The following is a 21,623-nucleotide window of genomic DNA, read 5'->3' on the forward strand; positions in this document are numbered from 1 at the left end:
GGTGTGAGGCATACATGTCTCCAGAAACTAAATAGGTCAGATTTCATGATGAGCTCACTCACTGTTTTCTTCTTGTACTTTTTTTTTTAACAATTAAAGCATTAAAAATACCCCAGTCTCTGATAAAAGAAGTGTAACCTGCCTTCCCACTGATCTGTGATATTCGGTGTATTAATTATGGTAGTGTCACAGCCTGTTATATCTCCTGTTAGCTAAGTTATGAATAACACCTGCAGTGGAGTCTCAAAGCTGACGTGAGCTCATTTGTTTAGGCCGCTGCCGTACAGTGAGGCTGATGCAGGTGTCTCTTCTTGTTGCAGGACCTCCTGGCCCCCCCGAGGGCCTGGTTGTGACTGACATTACTGACACTACTGTGCAACTGTCTTGGGGCTCTGGACCTGACAACCACAGCCCTGTTACTAAGTACATGGTGCAGGCCAGGACCCCCTTCTCTATAGGCTGGCAGACTGTGAGGACAGGTACAAATGCACCACCACCGTCAGGCAGTTATATTTTTATTGAATGTCTTTTTTATCGTTCAAGGTTAAAAATTCAGTGTTCTTTATGGTGATTATAAATGAACATAATTAAGGCGATGCATGATATAAATACAAAATACAATATTTAAACACAATTTTTTAATGTATTAAAAGATTGTGCATATAAACCATTTATGACACATTTCACATGTATGACATGTAACAGAGGAAAGCTGAAATGCTTTGCAGCTTTTTCAGTGAATGAAGCTGTTTAGTGAGTTGTGAATAGCTCCACAATAAACAAGAAGTCTTGACGTAGAAATGCATAAAATTCTTTTTACTCACAGAATTTTATAGTTACATATTTTCCTGGTATTTTTCTCCACGCAGATACGTAGCATAGCTTAGTATCGTTTGCATATAAATAGCATCGCCCTTTCACTGATCTATAAAAGTGACATATCCTGATGTTTATCGTAAATCCCGGACTACAGAGCGCACCTGATTAAAAGCCGTATGCTCTAATTTTAGAAAGAAAGTCAATTTTTACTTGTACAGGCCGCACCGGATTTTAAGCCGTATGCGTTTCACTCGTAATATGAGATATTTACACAGAAATATTACACGTGAGGATTTTTAACGTTTAATTTAATCCATAAGGTAACATAAACATGGAAACATAAACGTTATGGTAACACACAAAAATACATACTGCAAATGCTTTTTTTCCTCGAACAGCGCCTGTAACACGGCTACCTTTAAGTATACGTACGTATCAGTAACACACACGTTGCTTATGTTTTTTTTACGGAACAGTGCACAAACAACGTTACAATGTCTCTTAACAACCGGTAAAAATATATACCGTATATATACTACTTAATATACTACTTATCAATTTTATTGGTCTACTGTTACCAGGCAAAATGTTTTTGGCCGCATGAAAAAAAAAAAGTATTAGCCGCACGTCAGTATAAGCCGCAGTGTTCACAGTGTGGGAAAAAAGTAGCGGCTTATGACCCGAAAACTACGGTAGTTGGTTTCAAAATTAACCACCTTTCCATTGTAACTTTATTGTCCAAAAATAAAACACAGGCTGCACTTCTGTGTCCCCCTCAGAACCACCGGGAGGGGAGCTATTGTTCACTGTACTTTGAAATGTATTTTTTCTAATCAAAATGCACGTGTACTAAGGGCTGATTTACCATCATTAAGTAAATAAATATCAGGTATTCACAGGAATTTCTCGCCACTTTTGGCAATACAGCCTAAAAATCCTCAGTCCTGCAACAGCTCATTAATTGTGGTTATCAAGTTGTGTTACTGTTTAAAATAGCATTGCAAGATGCTGATGCACCTGTGCGATCGACAATAATTATGATGCTTGTAGAGATGCTGACGAGCTGATTAAAACTTCACAGTTTAATTCCATGCATTTCATTGGTATATGAACTACTTATACTTGCTGGGAACCAAATGTGATTGTGACACGTGAAACATAAAAACACAAAACACATGTCAATTCTAAATTCTTTAATCCTAGTTCCTGATTCTGTGCCTGGACAGATGATGCATGCCACAGTGAAAGAGTTGAACCCCTGGGTGGATTATGAATTCAGGGTGGTGGCAATCAACAGTGTTGGTGTTGGAGAACCCAGCACGCCATCAAAACAGATTCGAACCAAAGCAGCAGGTACCCTCTCGATTTGTTGTTTCTCTTCATAACAAATTAATCAGTCCCACTTGGAAAATGTAATTTAACTGTTTGATTAGTTCCACTTTTTTGTCCGTGCTCCCTGTGATGTTTCAAATCTGTTCTATGTTTTCATGCCACTACTTTGATTACTCAGTCGCAGGCGGGAAGAGTGGAAATTGAGTTACACTTTTTAAAGTATCAGCACTAAGCTCTTGTGCACTCTGGAGCATGTGTTGGGTTTAATTAGTGGTTGCATCAAGAGAAGCATCTCCCACTCGCACATGCCACGAGACACGGCTGTGAGCGAGTCTTTTTTTGATTTTTTTGACTTTCTGGTTAGCTGAGTAATTCTATCCCGCTGGTTGAATCACAAGGGAACAAGTTTCCCGTTGAGCCTCACGCACGGGGCTGACATATGGCACTCGGCTAATAACGGCGGCACACACGGGTGGTAATGCCACTGTCAACAAAAACCTAATTCCTCTCCTGTGTGATTAACCCATTTTGTGTAAACAGAAGCTCCACATAGTGCTTGCGATCCTCTTATTTGAACTACTTCTTGCACCTGCGTCAGACATAACAGTCAGAACTGAGGGATGAGCAAGTTTCCTTTTGTGTCTGTTTAGTTCCCAAGGTTGCGCCGATTAACGTGAGTGGTGGCGGAGGAGCTCGAGGAGAACTTGTTATTATGTGGGAGGTAAGAGGATCATGGGCATTTCTGAGTGGGCATTCATTGTGACAGAGTATTCTTCTTTTGATGAGTATGGGATCCTGGCAGGTTACTGCGTCTGCTGCAGCCTGGCTTCAGTGGAATGGCTTTTAATTAAAAGGCAGAGCTTTTCTGATTTGCTGCCTGCTGACTCCCCCTGTTGTGTAAATCAACAAGGAGATACAGAGCCAGCGCAAATTACACGTGTGTAAATCCAGAATTAGGTGACAGCTTTACATTTTTTGGATGTGGGTCAAAGCACGGAGAGGTGCTGGATCCGTAGATTTGCTCAAAACTTTGTTAGACATAAAACACTGTTACTGCTTTACTCTTTTACAGCTGCCTAATTTAATTTCTGCTCACAGTTGTTTGGGTCAAAGGCGTAACTTTTCTGTCCCCATCTCAGCCGGTTCCAGAGGAACAGCAGAGCGGAGAGGACTTTGGCTACGTTGTAGCTTTCCGCCCACTTGGCAGCAGCACCTGGATCCAGACAGTGCTGGCATCACCTGACGCATCCAGATATATTTACAGAAACGACAGCATCGCACCCCTGTCCCTGTTTGAGGTGACAGTGGGAGTCTACAACAATATGGGAGAGGGGCCGTTCAGCCGCGTTGTTAGAGTGTTTTCTGCAGAGGAAGGTGAGCGTCTTCACGTCCTGCAAATATAAATACGTATCCTTTCGCTTTTAGCTGCAAATAGGGCTTTCACGACAACAGTGTATTAATTATAACTGTATGATAACAATGTAAAATACGCATTTTGTGTCAATTACTGTATTTTTCGGACCATAAGGCACACATTATAGGGCGCACTGTCGATGAACGGGTCTGTTTTCACACATAAGGCAAATTATGCGAAACAAAACACTCAAATAAGTTAAACTTTATTCAACTCATTCACAATAACTCAACATCGTTCGGTTGTAACACAAAAAATACAGAACAATACACTCACTTTTTCAGTTCATTCCACAAATCCATCAAATTCTTCATCTTCACAGCTGCTCTTATTCCTGTGTTCTACTGCGTGACTGATAGAGTTGGAAATCTTCTTTGTAAACATGTCTCTTAACAGCTGACATTTTGGGGTCCTTATACACACACAATGTATAATTATAATGTATAATGTAATATTATGTTGAAGCACAGTACGAATTACTCCGTGAGGCTCCTGACTACGGTAGCCATAATGCTCCGACAATCCATCAAGTGGTGCGGTTTCGTAGCTTACCAAAGTCGTACTAAAACATTTATTGACAGAGTTTTGAGCGCCGTGTACCACAGAAAATCGGTTTGAGGTCAGTAAGCACAACCAGAATTCATACATAAGGCGTATGTATAAGGTTAACACTATTGGAAGTAAAAATAACTTGAACTCCAATTTTGAAAACACAACTTTATTATTATCATTATTTGCTCTGACTTGTATTATGAGTGTGAGACTGTGGTCTGGGAGAGAGTCCTGTGACTCTCTGTCTGCAAAATACAGAATATAATGACCAATGTTGGGCAATTAATTATATAGTTACTACTTCAAAAAAGTTACTGAGTTTTGCAAACAACAAAGTTTTTTGCAGCTGTTTACCTAAAAGTGCAGCCAAGGTGTTTTTTTAAATAAACATTTCAAACTATTTACAGAACAATCAGCTGTTCTGCAAATTTGATGCCACAAAAAATAATTTCTGTCCACTATGAGATGAAGGAGAACAACAGCCTGATACCTGCAGGCCTGACAACAGCAGATGTATCACTGCTGTAACACCTGTAACATTCAGCAGTCGCCTCATTGTTCTGACACACAACAAAACTATTGACTACACTACACACTAACTACACAAGATTTGCGCTAAACGTCGCAAATCTCTCACATCTCAAAACACCACAGCAACTCCTAAAACTTCCCCCCGTTTCTTAACAACTAAATACCATGTTGCCATATCATTTTTTGATTGGTCAACATGGTACATTTTTCGACCAGTAGGAAAGGCTGGGTTTTTTTGTTTTTGTTTTTGCTCGCAGGCGGAGAGCGCTTTCAAGCGTTTTCCTTATAAAATGCTGTTTTTACTGTTTCTTCCTGCAGTAAATATAAACAACGATAGTATTCAGGAAAAAAACCAAACATTGCAGATATTTTTATCATAACTCTGGTTTTACGTGGCCTATCAACACAATTTAAAAACTGGTATAAAGTCCACACTTTTTCCGTCAATTGTTCCGTCTGTCCTGCTCACATCTCCAGTGTTTGTACACGTTGTCATTAACGTGGCTTCACTCCACATCAGCCACGCCGCTTTGCTAGCTAAAGCACCGGTGTCGGCACATAAGGACGCTGTCATAGCCTGTCAACCACGTCGATTGGCTGCGTATATACGAATGTGAATCGTATTATTGGCTGGACTATGGGATAAAGTGGCATCGTTCTAATTCCATACAGGAGCAGCCAGTCACTGACTAACACTGCAAAACAGAATTGTTAACGTATTTATTTTAATTTCAATTCAGGTTGGATTTTTTTTTTGTGTGCAACGCAGATTTTCTGTGCGCAGAGACCGTGCCAGCAGTGCGCAATTGCACACACGCTGCAGCTTAGAGGGAACTTTGTTGATAACAATCCATCCTTTACAGAACCCTCTGAAGCACCTTCGAGAGCGTGGGCCCGTGCGGTGTCAGCCTCTGAGATCGAGGTGTTCTGGGAACCAGTTCCTCCGAGGTCCAACAGTGAGAAGATCGTTGCATATGAGGTAGGAAAACAAAAAAAAGTGAAACATTCAAACAAAGACACAAAATTAATCCCAGATGGCTGACAGCACAATAACCTGATCTCATCTGAATATAACCACCAATGGTGACGCTGTCGAAATATTCTGGCATTAAAACACTGCGTGTGCTGGAGTCACAGAGGTCTGTTGACAGCTGTTACAGTCTCTAAGAGAACTCTGCACCCAAGGCTGTCTCAGAGCTGCTATTAAGAAAAAAGGGAGAGAAAATAAATAAGAGAATGTGTGAACATCATACATCACTATCCCGTACAACAAACACTCTCCTGGGATTTCGCTGTGGTAAACCTAGATAAAAATAACACTGTCTCCGAAACCCCAGATATTTTACATGGCAGTGTATACCCAGGTGGCCTAACCTCTGCAGAGAAGCTTTGAGGTCGCTGCCAATGTTTGCTACACACATTGTCATAAGACAGAGGTTTCCATGTTTGGAAACAAGACAGAGGTATTTAACTCAGCTTAGAATATTCATGTTTAACACGGGAAAATCCAATGAAATATTCAGCTTCCTAAGAGTAGAAATGTTTTAAAATATTCAACTTATTATAATTTGAAGCCTATGCAAGTACAAATTTACTGCTCAGTTAGAAAATTTATATAATCCTGCTGGTTTTATTGATCATGTGCAAATTATATAATCCAAAAAAAACCACACAGACAACAGAAAAAACGCCATCCATCCATTTTCTACCGTTTACCTTGGTCCAGGCAGCGGGGTAAGCAGTCTTAGCAGAGATACCCAGCCTCCTTTTGGACGGACACTGAGGCAATTGCAAATGAGCTGACATATGTAATCTCTGTAGCATGTCCTGGTTTTGCCCTCGAGCGTCCTCCCGGTAGGACATGCCCAAACCACCTCACTTAGGAGGCACCTATAAGGCATCCTAATCAGAGCTCATTTCCATCCCTCGTAACCACTCTCCTTCTTTCAGTCACTACCCAGAAGAGTACCTAGCCATAGGTGAGGGTAGGATCTTGGATCAGCATTGCTTTCACAAACTACTTCTGTGTCCAAGAAGTTGATTCTGTTCATCTGGACGTAGCGTTTTGTGGGAGAAACGTTTCGTCACTCATCCAAGCGACTTCTTCAGTCTCAGCTGATTGCAGGATTCCCCAATCTTACAAACAGGCTTTTAAACCCCAAAAAATTGGTCCACACCAAAGATCGGGTCCCCCGACACAAACAGAGTAACATAGTGTACGCTGTTAAGTGCCAGGAGGATTGCCAGGATTTGTACATCGGGGAAACCAAACAACCTCTGGTGAAGTGGATGGCACAACACAGAAAATGCTATGTCCAGATGAACAGAATCAACTTTTTGGAGATTTACTTTCCTGGATGATTGAGAATGCATCAAGACGATACTTTACCCGTGATACCAATATACCAAAATACTCAAATTCCTCTACTTCGGACAGAAGCTCCATCCTAAGCCAGAATGCAAGCTGGAGGAAAATAAAAAAGAACAATCTTAAACTATCTAACTGTAAAATCTACATTTTTTTGGCATTGCTTTTGTCAGCTGGCTTGGCCAGCTTGATCTGAAAAACTGAACAGCAGCCTGTGGGTAGATATTTATATTTAAGTCTTGCAATGACAAACCATTCCTTAAGAGGTCTACTGGGATTTTGTGACATATATTTTAATTAATCTAATTTAGGGCTTAAATTGCCTCTCAAAAGCTGTTTTAGAGGATCATTTGAATTTTAAAGGCTTGGCACAACTCCAGCAAGCATACAGTTTAGGGATGCTACAGCACCACACCCGTCAGTGCTGTTTTTCTTTAGTGCTTGCAGAATATACAGTAAATCCAGCTTCTTATACTTTGGATCATCACACAGTGGAATTTCCTTTAAGGAACTGAATTATTTTATGTTTGTGTTGTTATTTACTTTCAGAACTATATAAAAGGTTACAAATGAAATCTGCTCAGTTGGAACTCATGGATTGGTTGAGGTAACAGGTCAGGTCAGAAATCTTCTGATTAGACTGAGAAAAAAACATGATGGTGGAAAAATATGTGCAATCATTTGACTGAAAACTACATGCACTTTTCCCACCTGCATTTCTAGGGTTTGACTTCATGTGGGCGATAAAGTTTCTTTTGTTTTCAAGTGCTTACCTAAACTCTGTACATTTGGGTACAAACCCCTCTGGAGTCTAATTTTGGCTGTGCTACAACAGCGTTCCGGAGGAAAATTTATGGTTTAAATTATTATGGCTTTGGAGTGGCAGTGGGTTGTTCTGCTTATTTCAGGTTACTGGGAATTAAAGTGGGATTGCACCAGGGGCCTATTAATGTCATAGTGGCATTACTGTTATTATACTGATACATCCCATTGCCTAGTTACTGGTTGGTGCTGGTCAGACCATGGTCACCCACGTCCGTTCAATGCTCAGGGCAACAACACTTACACACATTGCCATTGCAATCTTTTTGGACTTGACACATTATTATCACTCACACTCAATTGCCAGTGTATTAGGAGCACTGTGCTAAAGCTAATGTGGTCTAAAACAACAGTTGTAGTTGCTAGAAATTACCCCTGGATAAAGGTCATAATATTCAGGGGCTCTTATAATTCAGTGAGGGGCTTCGTGTAATCTGTTTAAAGTTTGTGGTGCTGCCTAAATCAGTTATGTTACACCTAAAAGATACTTCTGTTTAAATTCTGTTAACCATCCTGTTTAAATCAGTGAGGCTAGACTAAATAAGAGAAACACCTATGAATACATTTTTTAGGGTTTAGCACATTTTTATCAAGAAGTCTTGTGACCCCATGGTATATATGTTAATACCTTTGCCTTATATGAGAAAATTACCCAGTTTGACAACAGGAGGAGACACAAACCCAGACACAGGGGGTCACCAGCGCAAGATAAATGGTAGGGTTTGTGTCAGGAAGGGCAACCAGTGTAAAAACTGTGCCATCTGAAGTAGGTGAGCAGCCAAAAGTATATCAAAAGGTCTCTGAAATATTTTTTTACTAGACAAAAACTAGACATTGTAACATTTACATTAGATAGTATAGATTGCATTATGTTTAGCTAGGTGGAGCTAATAAATTAGCTGTTGTGTGCTAACTAAATTCACTCTTTATTAGCTGTGTTTTGTTCTTTACCACCAACATGTAATTCATTCCATTGCATGCTGGACTACTGTTACATGTTAGTGAGTATTTGTGTCTGCCATCTGGTGTGAACACATTTGGTGGTGGTGTGGTTAAACCAGTAAGTAAAGCGGGTAAAACGACAAGAATAAGGTGTGAAGAGGTGAGGGGATGTGCAAAATGATAACAACTATTTGTTAGCTGATCACGTACAAGTCATTATGTGAACCTAAGAAAATGTTTATCTAACAAAAATTAGAGCCACTTTCTTTAAATCAGCAGTGCAGGTGCACAGACAGAGATCTGCTCGGTTTGTGTGTCTTCAGCCTCCCTGTCTGTGGTGTTATTACAGTAACCGCCTCTCCGGGCTTTGAAAGCATCATCCAAAGTGTGGCTGAGTCTAGCTGTGTTGCTACACAGGAGGCCTTTCATCTGTGTTTTTTCAGTATTTTTTACACTTCAAGTCAAATTTTTTCCATTACATGTCACTGTTACGTGTCCCAAGAGACTGAATGCAAGCTGTAGCTTGTTCTCTGCTAATGTGCTGGTTTTATAATGTGTAGACACTATGTGAATCCTACACCTGCTGGGTAGCATCAGAGCTCCTTTACTTCTATATTATTATAAACTCCAGGGCAATTATGCACTTCCTTAACTACGCACTGTGAATATAAATTTTGAGTTGGGTACATATAAAGAAAAGTCAAATCATTGCTCTTTGAAAATCAGGCTGTAACTAAATGATGGTAGTCTTTTATTCACAGGCTTTAAAGAAAGTGTCTTTATTGCAATTACCATAGTGACATTAAGAGAAGCAACTACTTTTCCAGAGTCCCAGAAAATAGTTGGATTGGCCTAAAAACTTTTTACCTGTTGTCCTCTGGAGGAATTCCAGAAATAACCTCCATCTGTAGTTGCTCTTTAATATCCCAGAAGAGGATACCCGTTCCTCCCACAGCAAGTTCCTCTTTACAGCCAAAGATGGAAGAGGGGGAGTGAAGCTGGAGAGCTTTGCACATTCATATTATCCTGTTCGTACACGGTGCCAAAATGCAGCACTTTCCTCAGAGTTATTTTATCAAAGGTTTGTACTGATGGGGAACTAAGGAGTCAGGTTAATAAGGAGAAACCCCAATAGAAGTGAACTAAAAACTAATGTTTTTATGGCCAAGTCTTGAAGCGGAACAACCAGCTGTCAGTCTGCCACACATAAAAAGCCCTCCATGTATGTTAGGTGAAAAATACTACTTATGTTAGCAGTGTCTTTGATTTCAGTCAAGTGCCATCTTATATGTCTGCTTAGAGGATGACAACTACACTTCAAGTCAGTCTTGTTGCTAAAGAAGAGTGGTTTCTATGTGCCCCTTTAAAGAAATACTTATAAGATGAAGAAATAAGATGAGGAAATGTACCTCTAAATTTGTATGCCAAAAATTCAGAACAATCACTTCTTACCTAACTGCACTTCTACACAACACCATTTTGCACTTGAGGTCAGTCCCAAGCGACATTTTCTTCCTATGCCTTTCTGATTGGAACAGCAGTTTGAAAGGTACGAGAGCAGAAATGTGACTGACTGAGAGGGTAATGAGTCATCATCACACCCTTCAATTTGTCTTCCATTCCACCCAAACTTTTGTCCAGCCCTGCTTCAGCCGCATGAACCGAAATAGCAGGAGCACTTGGTCACGCCTTCTCCGTCTGAGTGCACAAGTCCAAATTACAGCTCTAGATGTTAAATGCCTAAAATAAAAAAATAAAAAACTCAGCAAACTCCGTGATTGCCAATCAAAAGTTGAAAAATGCCAAAACATGCTTTTAATAATGATAGTCATCATCATTAAAACTATGATGGCATACAAAAGGAAAAAAGTAAATGCATGAAAAAGTGAATGCATGGTGAACAAATGGCAGAATCCCATGAAGCTGCTTCGGCTAAAGGGCTCTGTGTATGCTGAAGCACCGTCATATTGTCGTGTCTACACTTTAATATTAGATCTTTAAGTTCATTAGCACCTGCTCATTCCTACTGCGAAAGGTCAACATGCCAACTGTGATAAGGGGCTATTGATCATCACAGAACCTAAGAGCTTCATTCAAAACAACAACATTATGCTGTAACAACTTTGCCTCTTTGCAAGCACCGGTTCTACTTTGGCAAACTGTCCTACTGTACATAGTTTATGCACATTTCTACTGTCGCACAATAGTCCCAGCATAAATTTTAAGTAGGTAGGACGGTTTGCCATTTAACTTTACCTATCAGGGTATGCTTCATACTCATATACTCATTCAGGCTCATATTCATAAAGGCTAGGCAGCGCCTGTATCACCTACGACAACTGAGGAAGTTCAGGATCTCTCCAAAGATCCTCGGGATTTTCTATACAGGCGCTGCGGAGAGCATCCTCACACAGAACATGACATTGTGGTTTGGGAACAGCTGTGTGAAGGACCAAAAAGCTCTCCAGAGAGTGATCCGTACAGCAGAACGCTGCTGCAGGATTGCTCTCCCCCCACTTCAGGACACCTACACCAGGAGATGCCGGACTAGAGCAGCGCAGATACTGAAGGACCCGTCCCATCCTGGCAACAAACTGTTCCAACTTCTGCAATCCGGCAGAAGGTTCTGCATCATCCGGGCAAGGACAGAGAGACTCAAGAGGAGCTTCTATCCCCAAGCCATCCGGGCCCTAAACACACATACCTGCCCTCTCACATCATCTATAATTGACTGAGACAGGACTCTCTTCCAAACACTCTAAACCCAGGCACAATGTACATTCCAAATTCCTTTAATTTTAAACATGTTTATATTGTCTATTCTGTAAAATAGTCAGATGTCTATTCATATTAATGTACAGAATGTGCAGTAGTAGCACCTGCTTGCTGCTACTACTGCACATTCACCCAATGTATAACTATATATATAATGTTCTTCCTCTACCCCCCCCCCCTTTTTTTGCACATGTCGAGGAGCGTGTCAGGTTACATTTCACTGTGTGTTATACTTGTATAACTATGCATGTGACAAATAAAGAACCTTGAGAATTAAAGATAGGACGGTTTGACACTTAATTTTACCCGTCGAAGTATGCTTGTAGCTCATATTCACGAAGGTAGGACGGTTTGGCGCTTAATTTCATCTTGTGCTCGTACGCAGAAACAACAGGTAGGATGTTGTGATAGGATGGATTTCCAGAAAACCCGGCACAGACAACATGCTAATGCTAAGCTAGCCGAGAACCCAGGGTGACGTTAAAATTGAGTGAATGCCGACCTCAGCCCAGCAGCCAGAACCTGAACGTAAGCAGGTAACAAACTGATGAGCAGTCAGGCTGAGCAGTTTGTGCTCGTTTTCTTTTTGCTTTGTGACGTCGGCTTTTTGTTCTACTAAGAGAGCCGTGGTGTAATACTAACAGAGAGATCATATGTGTGTCCTCATCAGGGTGTGTGGGACTGCAGCCATACTGTTTAATGATAATTATGAGACAGTGCCTTTCAGGTCATTTTACAAAGTAACATTAAAGTAATGTAACAATTAGTTTAACAAATTCATCCATCCATCCATTCGCTTCCGCTTATCCTTTTCAGGGTCGCGGGGGGCGCTGGAGCCTATCCCAGCTGTCATAGGGCGAGAGGCGGGGTACACCCTGGACAGGTCGCCAGTCTGTCACAGGGCCAACACACAGGGACAGACAACCATTTGCACTCACATTCACACCTAATGGCAATTTGGATTATCCAATTAACCTATCCCCACAAGCTGCATGTCTTTGGACGGTGGGAGGAAGCCGGAGTACCCAGAGAGAACCCACGCAAACACGGGGAGAACATGCAAACTCCACACAGAAAGACCCCAGCCTGATGTTGGAATTGAACTCAGGACCTTCTTGCTGTGCGGCAACAGTGCTAACCACCGTGCCACCATGGTTAGCACTGTTTGTTGTAATTTTATTTGTTGATACAAATCAAATTACTTAAAAAAACAAACAAAACTGTAATAAAACTGCTTGGCAACAGAGGATCGAGGTCCTACGAGGTCAACTTTTTTCATGTTGACTCGAGGGTCTTTCTTTTTACCAGGCAAGAAAGTAAGTTTAACAAATTACTTTCTTTAATTAAGTAACATACTGGATTACTTTTAAGAAAAGATTTGTGTAATAATTACTTTTTTGGAGTAATCAAAGCACTGTTGGTGTGCATTCAAGCCAAATAACATATATTTCCAGCAGAGGTAGCACAACTTCAGCCTCTCACACTGAAGTGTAGTGGTTGTGAAGCTCTTGGGATGTACTGCTCCTTCTGAAGCAGCTCGTGGTTGAGAGGAGGATGACGGTCGCTCAGCTTTAGATACTGGGATGTTTATTTGCTTCAAGTTGTGGTCAAGTGCACGCAAAACCTTTGAAGACATATTTGTTTCTTGCTCAATGGGGCGCAGTCTGTCTCACAGACAAGTCAGCAGTCTGTAAGAGAGATGTATAGGGCAAAGATATATCCAAGCTCCCATCACCTTGACCTGGAAGAGATCTTGTAAATGTGTACCAGCATCAGCTTGACAGAAGGATCAGCACCTCCTATATGCTGACTGCACGCATGAATAAGTAATGGGCATAGTACATTTCTTTGTGTCCAAATAGGCATGATCCCACAGGCCAAATCGCCCGGTGTTGCACCATAAAAAGTTTTACAGTCCATCTGTTATTTGTTAAAGAAAAACAAAACCCACAAATGACAAACCGCTTTTACAAAGCTTAAATATATCAGTATACTAATATACAGTTAGTAGAATTACCCATAATGGTAATATATCTGGATATTTTAAACCATAAATTCATCAGGAAGATTTTTGATGATGTAAATAATTATATAAGCAATCTACTTCTGCAACCAGCAGAGTCGCCCCCCACAGGCCAATAGAAAGAATGCAGGCGCTTCCATATTGGTTTCACTTTTCAGACCCTGAGGCTGCATTAATCTTAAACCTTTATAATATAAAGCAGTGGTTCCCAAACTTTTTTCTGCTGGGCCCCCCTTTGTTTTACAAGAAAAATGTTCACGCCCCCCGCCCCCTTCTCGCGCGTGCACGCACAAACACATCCTCCAACCACACACGCCCATAATTTACTCCATTGCGGTTTCTTTCACACCTCAAACATTTAGTAAACAATTAAGCAAATACAAGTAATCTGCAATAAACGACAGGTAGTAATAAAATAAACTACTAACCCTTTTACTCTACATCCGCACCTACACGGGTATTTTTGAAAGCGCAGCTGTTTCGTCCACACGTAAACGGCGTTTCGAATCTGCAGTTTTTACACGCTTACATACACACAGGCAGTTACTGTCTCTCTATTTACAAAGGCAGAGGCGTCACGGTGTGATTATTTTACATGTAGTTGTTTTTTTTCCTGTGTAATAATATTCAACATTGCTATCAATACATTTTTCACCATATTTTCTAGTCTTTGGCTCAGAATGAAGTTGGTTTGGAAACATATTCAGCGATGCTTCATCTCCTGCTTTGCGTTTGTGGAGGCGCCCCATGCTAGCAGTGTCCAAGCGTTTTGTTTTTTTTCCCTCCTTTTCATTCCGCGCCCCCCCTGCAATGGCTCTGCGCCCCCCCTAGGGGGCGGGCCCCACACTTTGGGAAGGTCTGATATAAAGTACAGACATTGTATTTTGGCACATTGTTAGATTTTTTTTGTTGTTGTTTTTTGTTACTGCAAAATCAGTAGAATATTGTGAGGCCATCAATAGAAATGCATTGCATCAATGTAGTGACACCCCCCACCCCACTCCCAAAAATTTGCTGTATCACTACCTGTGCTCCAGTGGATGGATGGATGGATATTTCCACACGTATGCAATGTGACACTTTTTATGAATTAACTTCATACTAAGAAAAGGAAAGATTCCTCATTTGTAGTTACAGCTCTTTCCTTTTCAAACAGCACCTGTCCTGCTTGGTTATCTAGTATTGGAATGTATAATATAATGTAAAATCAGCAGCACTTACTGTTCATGTTTACCACACACAACCGCAATTTGTGTTGCCGGTATGACATATTTCACTGTCACTGTCTCTATTAGACAGCATAAGATTCAGCGAGACAGCTTAAGCCTTCTTCGATTCCTCTTTGAGTGAGTGTTTAGATTCTTTGCAGAGGTGCTATAAGAACTGTGAACTTCTTGTGCTCAGGTATTTCAGAGATTTTTCCCAAGTGTTTGAAAAGACTTCTATAATTAAAATTCAGTTGGAGAAAACACCCTAGATGCTTCTGTTATCAGCAACTCCAGGCCCTATTGCTAATCTGCCTCTCCCAAGCAAGATCCTAAAAAAACCGTGTGCACTCGGTTAAATAAGTACCTACATTCAGACCATCTGTTTGACATTTCCCTGTCTGGTTTTCCTGTCTTGTGTTTGGGCCATAAACAGTCTCTCAGTAAATACAGATTCTGACAAGCTCTGCTACTGTTCACTCTCACTGCTGCTTGTGATATTGCTGATTGTCTGATACAGTATCATTTGGTAGTTTGAAAATACGTGTTGGACTGCCTGGAGACTTACAATAGCTAAGTCGATAAAGTGGAAGTACTAAAGTGATGCTCCTTTAAACCTGATATCTGTATCTTATCCATAGGTCTGTTCCTTTGTACTATGTGTCAGCTGGTACTGCTTAAACATACATATGCACTTTGAATCTACAGCATATGCACTCTGAAATGACATTGTGCGGGATGTTTTACTTCATAATCATGATGTGACTATCTTAATGGCCAGTCAGGGGGAAACAGGCTACCTTGACTCAGATGCCATAGCTTCACAGATATAAAAACAGTTTGAAAGGAAAAAATGAAAAGGCAGGCACTATGCTCAGAGGTCTGTGGTAACTCGTGTCTCTTTGGTCCAGGTTCTCTTCTGGGAGGAAGGATTGGAGCAGAGTGAAGCAGACAGAGTGAGGGTTATCAACAGCACAGCTCTGCTCTCCGGCTTGAAGGGCAGCACACTTTATCTGATCTCAGTCAGAGCCCAGAACAGTGCTGGACTTGGACCCTGCAGCCCACCTTTTAATATCACCACCAAGAAACCACGTGAGTCCACACACAAAACCGGGATCTGTTTACTTTAACCACTTTTTTCATGTTGACTCGAGGGTCTTTCTTTTTACCAAAATACGTTTGAGTCTGTTTAATGGAGTTTAGATATATACAGTAGATATATTCAGTCTCAGCTGTTACTATATACAGTAACAGCTGAGACTGAGGTAATTACTCACACCAATGATATCACTATTATTATACTTCTAATAACAGGAATATTAAAATTGAGATCATGTTAGGATAGTATTTCAACATGCTGTTAGGGGGCCACACTGAAATAAATGTTTAAATATAAGCAAGTACTGTATTTATACTTAAACTTCATGCTTTTTACCTGTTCCATGAAACAAAAAAATGTATTCTGATGAGTGCATCAGATTGATGTAAGATTGTAATATTTACCATCAGAGTTTTCAATAAACATGGAAAAAATCTTAATAATCATTAAATACACAGTCAGATTTGTGAATATAAATTTAAGGGTTTGTGGTTCATCATAGAAATTGAGGAAAACATATTTAGCAGTTCATTACAATCATTTGCTTCAAGATTCATTAACACAGCGCTTTTCTCGTTGATTCCAAATACATCCTCCATATTCATTGAATTGCATGCATTGTTTTTTCCTATAATTGTATTCTTATACATTTCCATTTATTTAAATCGGGTGATTCGTTTTCGTACACACTTATGTTATCTTTTTGAATACTTTTTAAGATTCATAAAATATATTATCAACTTCATTGAGACCAGCTGGAGATCTTCCCAATATTATGTTATGTCTAATATATTATATCTGCTTTTTACCACAAGGGGCTTTTGAATACTTATTTTGTAAACCTAAACCCTAAATCCTCTTCCACAGCATGCATTTTTAATTTCTCTTTGATATTTTGGCTGATTGGGGCCCGATGAATGTAAAAACAAAGAATTACCAGAAATTTATTTTTACCTTATTTTTGTTTTTTAAGACAAATAAGAGCCACATATGAGGATATTCATTTAAAATTCTGATAGAACAGTAGCAGTATAATGTCCTCGTAAGTGGATATCAGGCCTTTTAGAGCAAAATTGAGTATTTTGGTTTAAATAACCAAAAATGTGATGTCCACATATGTGGACGCCAGGTCCTAGGATGCATTCCTTTCAAGAATTTAAACTTTTATTGTGATTTAAAGTAAATTCCAATTAATTTGGGGGTCAAGAAGTATGTCATATAGTTATTTATCCTAAATATTTAATTTCTGCAGAATATTACTAAAGCTAGTGATTCATTTTCATATAATATTGATTTTAAGTGGTACTTGTTTACTCACTCATACCCATCCAGTCATATTCTCCCAAATAGTTGTGCAGCAAATCCATCTTTTCAGGAAGAAAGCCGTCTATACTGTCACATTTCTATGGTAACACCCCTGCAGTTAATTACCAGACTACCGAAGCCTCCAGCTATTCCAGCTGTTTCTCACCTCAGGGTAACATTCACACATACACCTACATCACAGCTGCCTCTCTTACACTCTTTGATTTTCTTTTTCACAAACACCAATTTATATAAATAAATATATATAAACAAGTTACTTTTTGTCTGATTATAAAGTCAAAAGTTTTGTACCTTTGTCTATTAAGCTAAGCTAAAATACCCAAATGAAAGAATTAAGAATTTTACTAAACTCGTTTCCTGTGTGATAGCTGTGTGAAAACAAAAGAGAGCTGTTAATAAATTAGAAATCACTATAGGCTGTAAATTTGGGTCGATTCTTTCAATAATACAATATCAGTGTGTCCACACGTCCTCCTGTTAGTGTAGTTCATTAAAGGATAACCTGATGAGCAGGCCCCTGTTTGGTGCAGGTTTCTATTCAAACATGTCTTTGAAGACAATAAAAGGCTCAGCTTCAAAGCATCTTCAGGTTGGAGCCTCTTAATTTCAAAAGCCCGTCCTTTCTTATTATCCCTTAAATATAGACAAACATGGAATATGTTTATCAGTCGTATAAACTTCATTTGATTATGGAACAACTGAAGCTTTAATCTATAACACCCTCCACACTTTATAATACACTTTTGTACCACAGGGAAATTGTACATTTTTCTCCATGACTGCTTTTATTAAAAGCACACTCAGAGTGGATCTTTCAACTCCTTTACAGTCACACCTGTTTTTATATTTCAAACATGTAACAGTTTGGACACATTGGGCTCTTGACTATCAGCATCTCTTTTATGTTCTTATACTTATATTTGTAAGGCTGTTATCTCATGGCGTACATCAAGGGTGACGCAGGTGGCATCTGTCAGAATGGCCTCATGTGATGCCCCAGAATGAGACCATGTTGGTAAGAATAGTGTGGAGGACATACTGATTAAACAAGTGTGTGCTGATGGAAAAGGTGAAAAGCTAACTCTTTGCTCAAAATAGCCTTGGTCAGAGGTGAGAAGTAACAAAGTAAGGTTACTGACAACTTTTTACTTTATCTTTGAACATATTTACACAAACATCTGTACTTTCTACTGCTTACATTTTCTAAAGAGCCTCCTTACTTTAGCTTTAACGCATTTAAATAAGGTTCTTATTTCCCATCTTTGTGCGCCTTCAAACATCGAATCAATTTGAGCCTAAATAAAAGAGAACAATGATACATAAGATAATCCTGAGGGGAACAATGTTTTTTAATGTGGCTGGTAATTTCAAATGCAACGTTCCTATCAGCTCAACAAATATCAGCAAACACACAAACTGGTTGTATGCAGTCTGCTGCACGGTTTCCGCTAGCTAAAGGTGCAGCAGCTATATTTCACAGGGAGAGAAAAGACTGTGCGGTGACTTTACTGAGAGATGAGGGAAGAAAGGAAGAAGAGAGGTTAGATTTAAAGGCAAGGACAACTCAGAGGCATTTGATAAACTGCAGATTTAAAGCTTACATTTAATGTCCTTGTTTATTACATCAGATATTGGATCTGTATGATGTGAAGTTTTTTAAATTTATTTTGTTGTGAAACGTCTTGAAGAACAATGAGGTTAATACAAACTTTGTGTTATTTAGAGGTTGCATGAAAACAGGTTTGCTTTCTGTACCGTGGTGAATTTATAATAAAGCTGTGGTGTTCATGGTAGCTGTTAGGCAGTGTTGGGAAGGTTACTTTTAAAATGTATTCCATTACAGAATACAGAATACATGCCCCAAAATGTATTCTGTAACGTATTCCGTTACGTTACTCAATGAGAGTAACGTATTCTGAATACTTTGGATTACTTAATATATTATCATGCTGTTTACAACTACGTGAATGTACTATTGCTGTGATTTATTACTGTTACTGAAGGTCCGCGGCTCCGAACCGTAGTAAAGGGACCTCTGGCTAATACGGTGGGTTCTGTGTCGGGCTCGTAGCCGAAAACTAGCTTTACTTTGTTGTCTGGGTCAACTTCGCTAGCCAGAGACAGAGAGAGGCGTTGAAAGGCTGCTCCAACGGAACTTATTGTTTTTGGAGGAAAACACGAACACGGTGTACAGTCGAGTCTTAATAGCTTACTTACAACTGGGCTCGTCAGGCACTCTTCTTGGCTGCAGTGGTTATTATTATATTTACATGCTTCCAGCTCCCGTTTTTGCTCGATGATAACTTGTACTTTTCCTTTTTCTCCCTCCTCGCGCTCACAGACACATAACGGGTATGGCAGTCCATTCTCCCTGCAGCACGGACTACACCGCCCATGAGGCTACATTCTTTAGAGCTATACCTGTAGCATTCTGCCTATTAGCTTAGCACAACAACAACAACAAGGCCTCTCTCACCCAGGAAACACGCAGAACAGAACGTAGCTGTCAAACAAAACCCAAACAGTCCTGACCCGCGACAATATGAAACAGGGAAGTACCGCCGTGTAATCCATTTATTTCAACAAAGTAACTGTATTCTAAATACCACCTTTTTAAACGGTAACTGTAACGGAATACAGTTACTCATATTTTGTATTTTAAATATGTAATGGCGGTACATGTATTCCGTTACTCCCCAACACTGCTGTTAGGTTGCATAAGGTGTAGATGAATCAGAATTTAATCTGATAATGCCTATATTACTGCAGTGTAGTCCACCTTTACACAAACTTTCCACTGTCTAGTATAAAAACATTATACGCAGTATACTGTCAGTGTAGAGAACTGAAATCAGCCAAGATAGCTGTGAAATACTGGGCTACATCCTGTTCAATTCAGCTGTGTAAATCCACAAAGACCAGTAAACCTCAGAGCAGCAGCTGGCATACAAAGAAAATCTACTGGAGCTCTCAATAGAAACTAGTTCTTCTTCTTCTTCTTTTCCCCATGCTGAGCCACTACAACTGATATTAGAGTTCTTCTACCTGCCAAATCCCAGTTTAACCTCTGACTACAACAATGTTTCTGTTTAGGTGTGAAGGCAACTCACCACTTCAACTTTTTTTTTTTTTTTTTGTGGCTGTGGATTTATTTCACTATGCTTAGGTGACAGTCAAAATACAGCAGCCACAGGTTTAGGGTTAAACACAACAAATATTATATACGACATGTAAATTGTTTAAATGAGGTGAGCAAAATATTAAAAATAAAATAAAATGAAACCAAAATAAACCCAATAAAATAAACTAACTGTAAATCTAAGTAACAGTAGTAACTATTCACATAATAGATAGGAAAAAGAAATATTTCAAAACTCACAATGCAAAACCGAACATAGGAAACAAATGAAATTGTACTTTGCACTCTGCACCATTTCTGCCTTCAGAAAGGCAGAAATGAGTAATTATCACTAATTATGATCCACCTACATTGCATATAAGATTCTGAAAAGAGCCAATCTGCATAATCAGCATCCTTACACAGATTGCCATCTATATTAGGACACAGGACTGCACATGAGACTGCAAATGATTTCCTACACTGTGTTTATTTCTAATCAAGCAGTTTGATTTCCTGTGGATCGTCAAAGGTCATGCACCTTCATTTTTCTTCGGTGTGCTCTTGAAGGTTGTCGACTATATGATGTAAAATGCATAATGGGCTACGTGCAGACTAGCTTAGAGAATACGATCACTGACACGCATTAATTTGTAAATCTTCTGTCTGTGTAATTACATGTCTTGCAGCACCAAGTCACCCTCCAGGGAGTATTGAATGGAAACTGACCAACTCTAAGATCTTTCTAAATTGGGAACATGTCAAAGCGATGGAGAATGAGTCCGAGGTGACAGGATACAAGGTGAGTTTGTCAGAAAAACAGCAGAAAGTCCAGAACTGGGGAAACAAATAGAGCCTCAGCAGCTGTCATCTCAATAAATGGCTTTCTCATTGCAGTAGAAAGATAGACCTCAGCACTCCAGTGTTACATTATGGATTGGCCCTGTCTGGCCTTTCAAAATTAAAAGATCTGTTCCAGGTGATAAAATGAAAGGCGTCATGCCACAAAAGGAATTACGTTTTTCTACGCAGTAAAACGATGAATCATATTTGATCCACTTTGCATACTCTGTGTGGAAAAGCACACTGTTTGTGATTTATATATATACATACAAGACACACACACAGGTAGTTCAACTCCTCTACCTCTAGGATGGTACATCATTATGTGCTATTGCTAGTTCTCTTGGCACAGTCTCAAGGAGACCGGCAGTTAGAGCAGGGCCATAGAAGGTCCTTAACCCATCACTATCATTGGTATCGCCTCCTTTTACAAGGGTGGCCTACACAATGACCT

At 39.8% G+C, this 21,623-nt stretch overlaps 1 protein-coding gene across 4 annotated transcripts in view; it reads left to right on the plus strand.

Annotated features, from left to right (window-relative positions):
* The window catches only part of cntn6 (contactin 6), a 150,248-nt gene that overhangs the window by 115,213 nt on the left and 13,412 nt on the right, over window positions 1-21,623 (plus strand). For all 4 annotated transcript variants that reach the window (XM_085160253.1, XM_085160255.1, XM_085160254.1 and 1 more), the window contains exons 16-22: window positions 321-479; window positions 2,023-2,172; window positions 2,802-2,872; window positions 3,291-3,525; window positions 5,512-5,627; window positions 15,695-15,875; window positions 21,016-21,128. In XM_085160253.1, coding sequence (XP_085016379.1) covers window positions 321-479; window positions 2,023-2,172; window positions 2,802-2,872; window positions 3,291-3,525; window positions 5,512-5,627; window positions 15,695-15,875; window positions 21,016-21,128 — 1,025 coding nt within the window. The remainder of the gene's footprint in view (window positions 1-320; window positions 480-2,022; window positions 2,173-2,801; window positions 2,873-3,290; window positions 3,526-5,511; window positions 5,628-15,694; window positions 15,876-21,015; window positions 21,129-21,623) is intronic.

This window comes from Neolamprologus multifasciatus, chromosome 5 (assembly GCF_963576455.1).
Source record: "Neolamprologus multifasciatus chromosome 5, fNeoMul1.2, whole genome shotgun sequence".
Lineage (NCBI taxonomy): Eukaryota > Metazoa > Chordata > Actinopteri > Cichliformes > Cichlidae > Neolamprologus > Neolamprologus multifasciatus.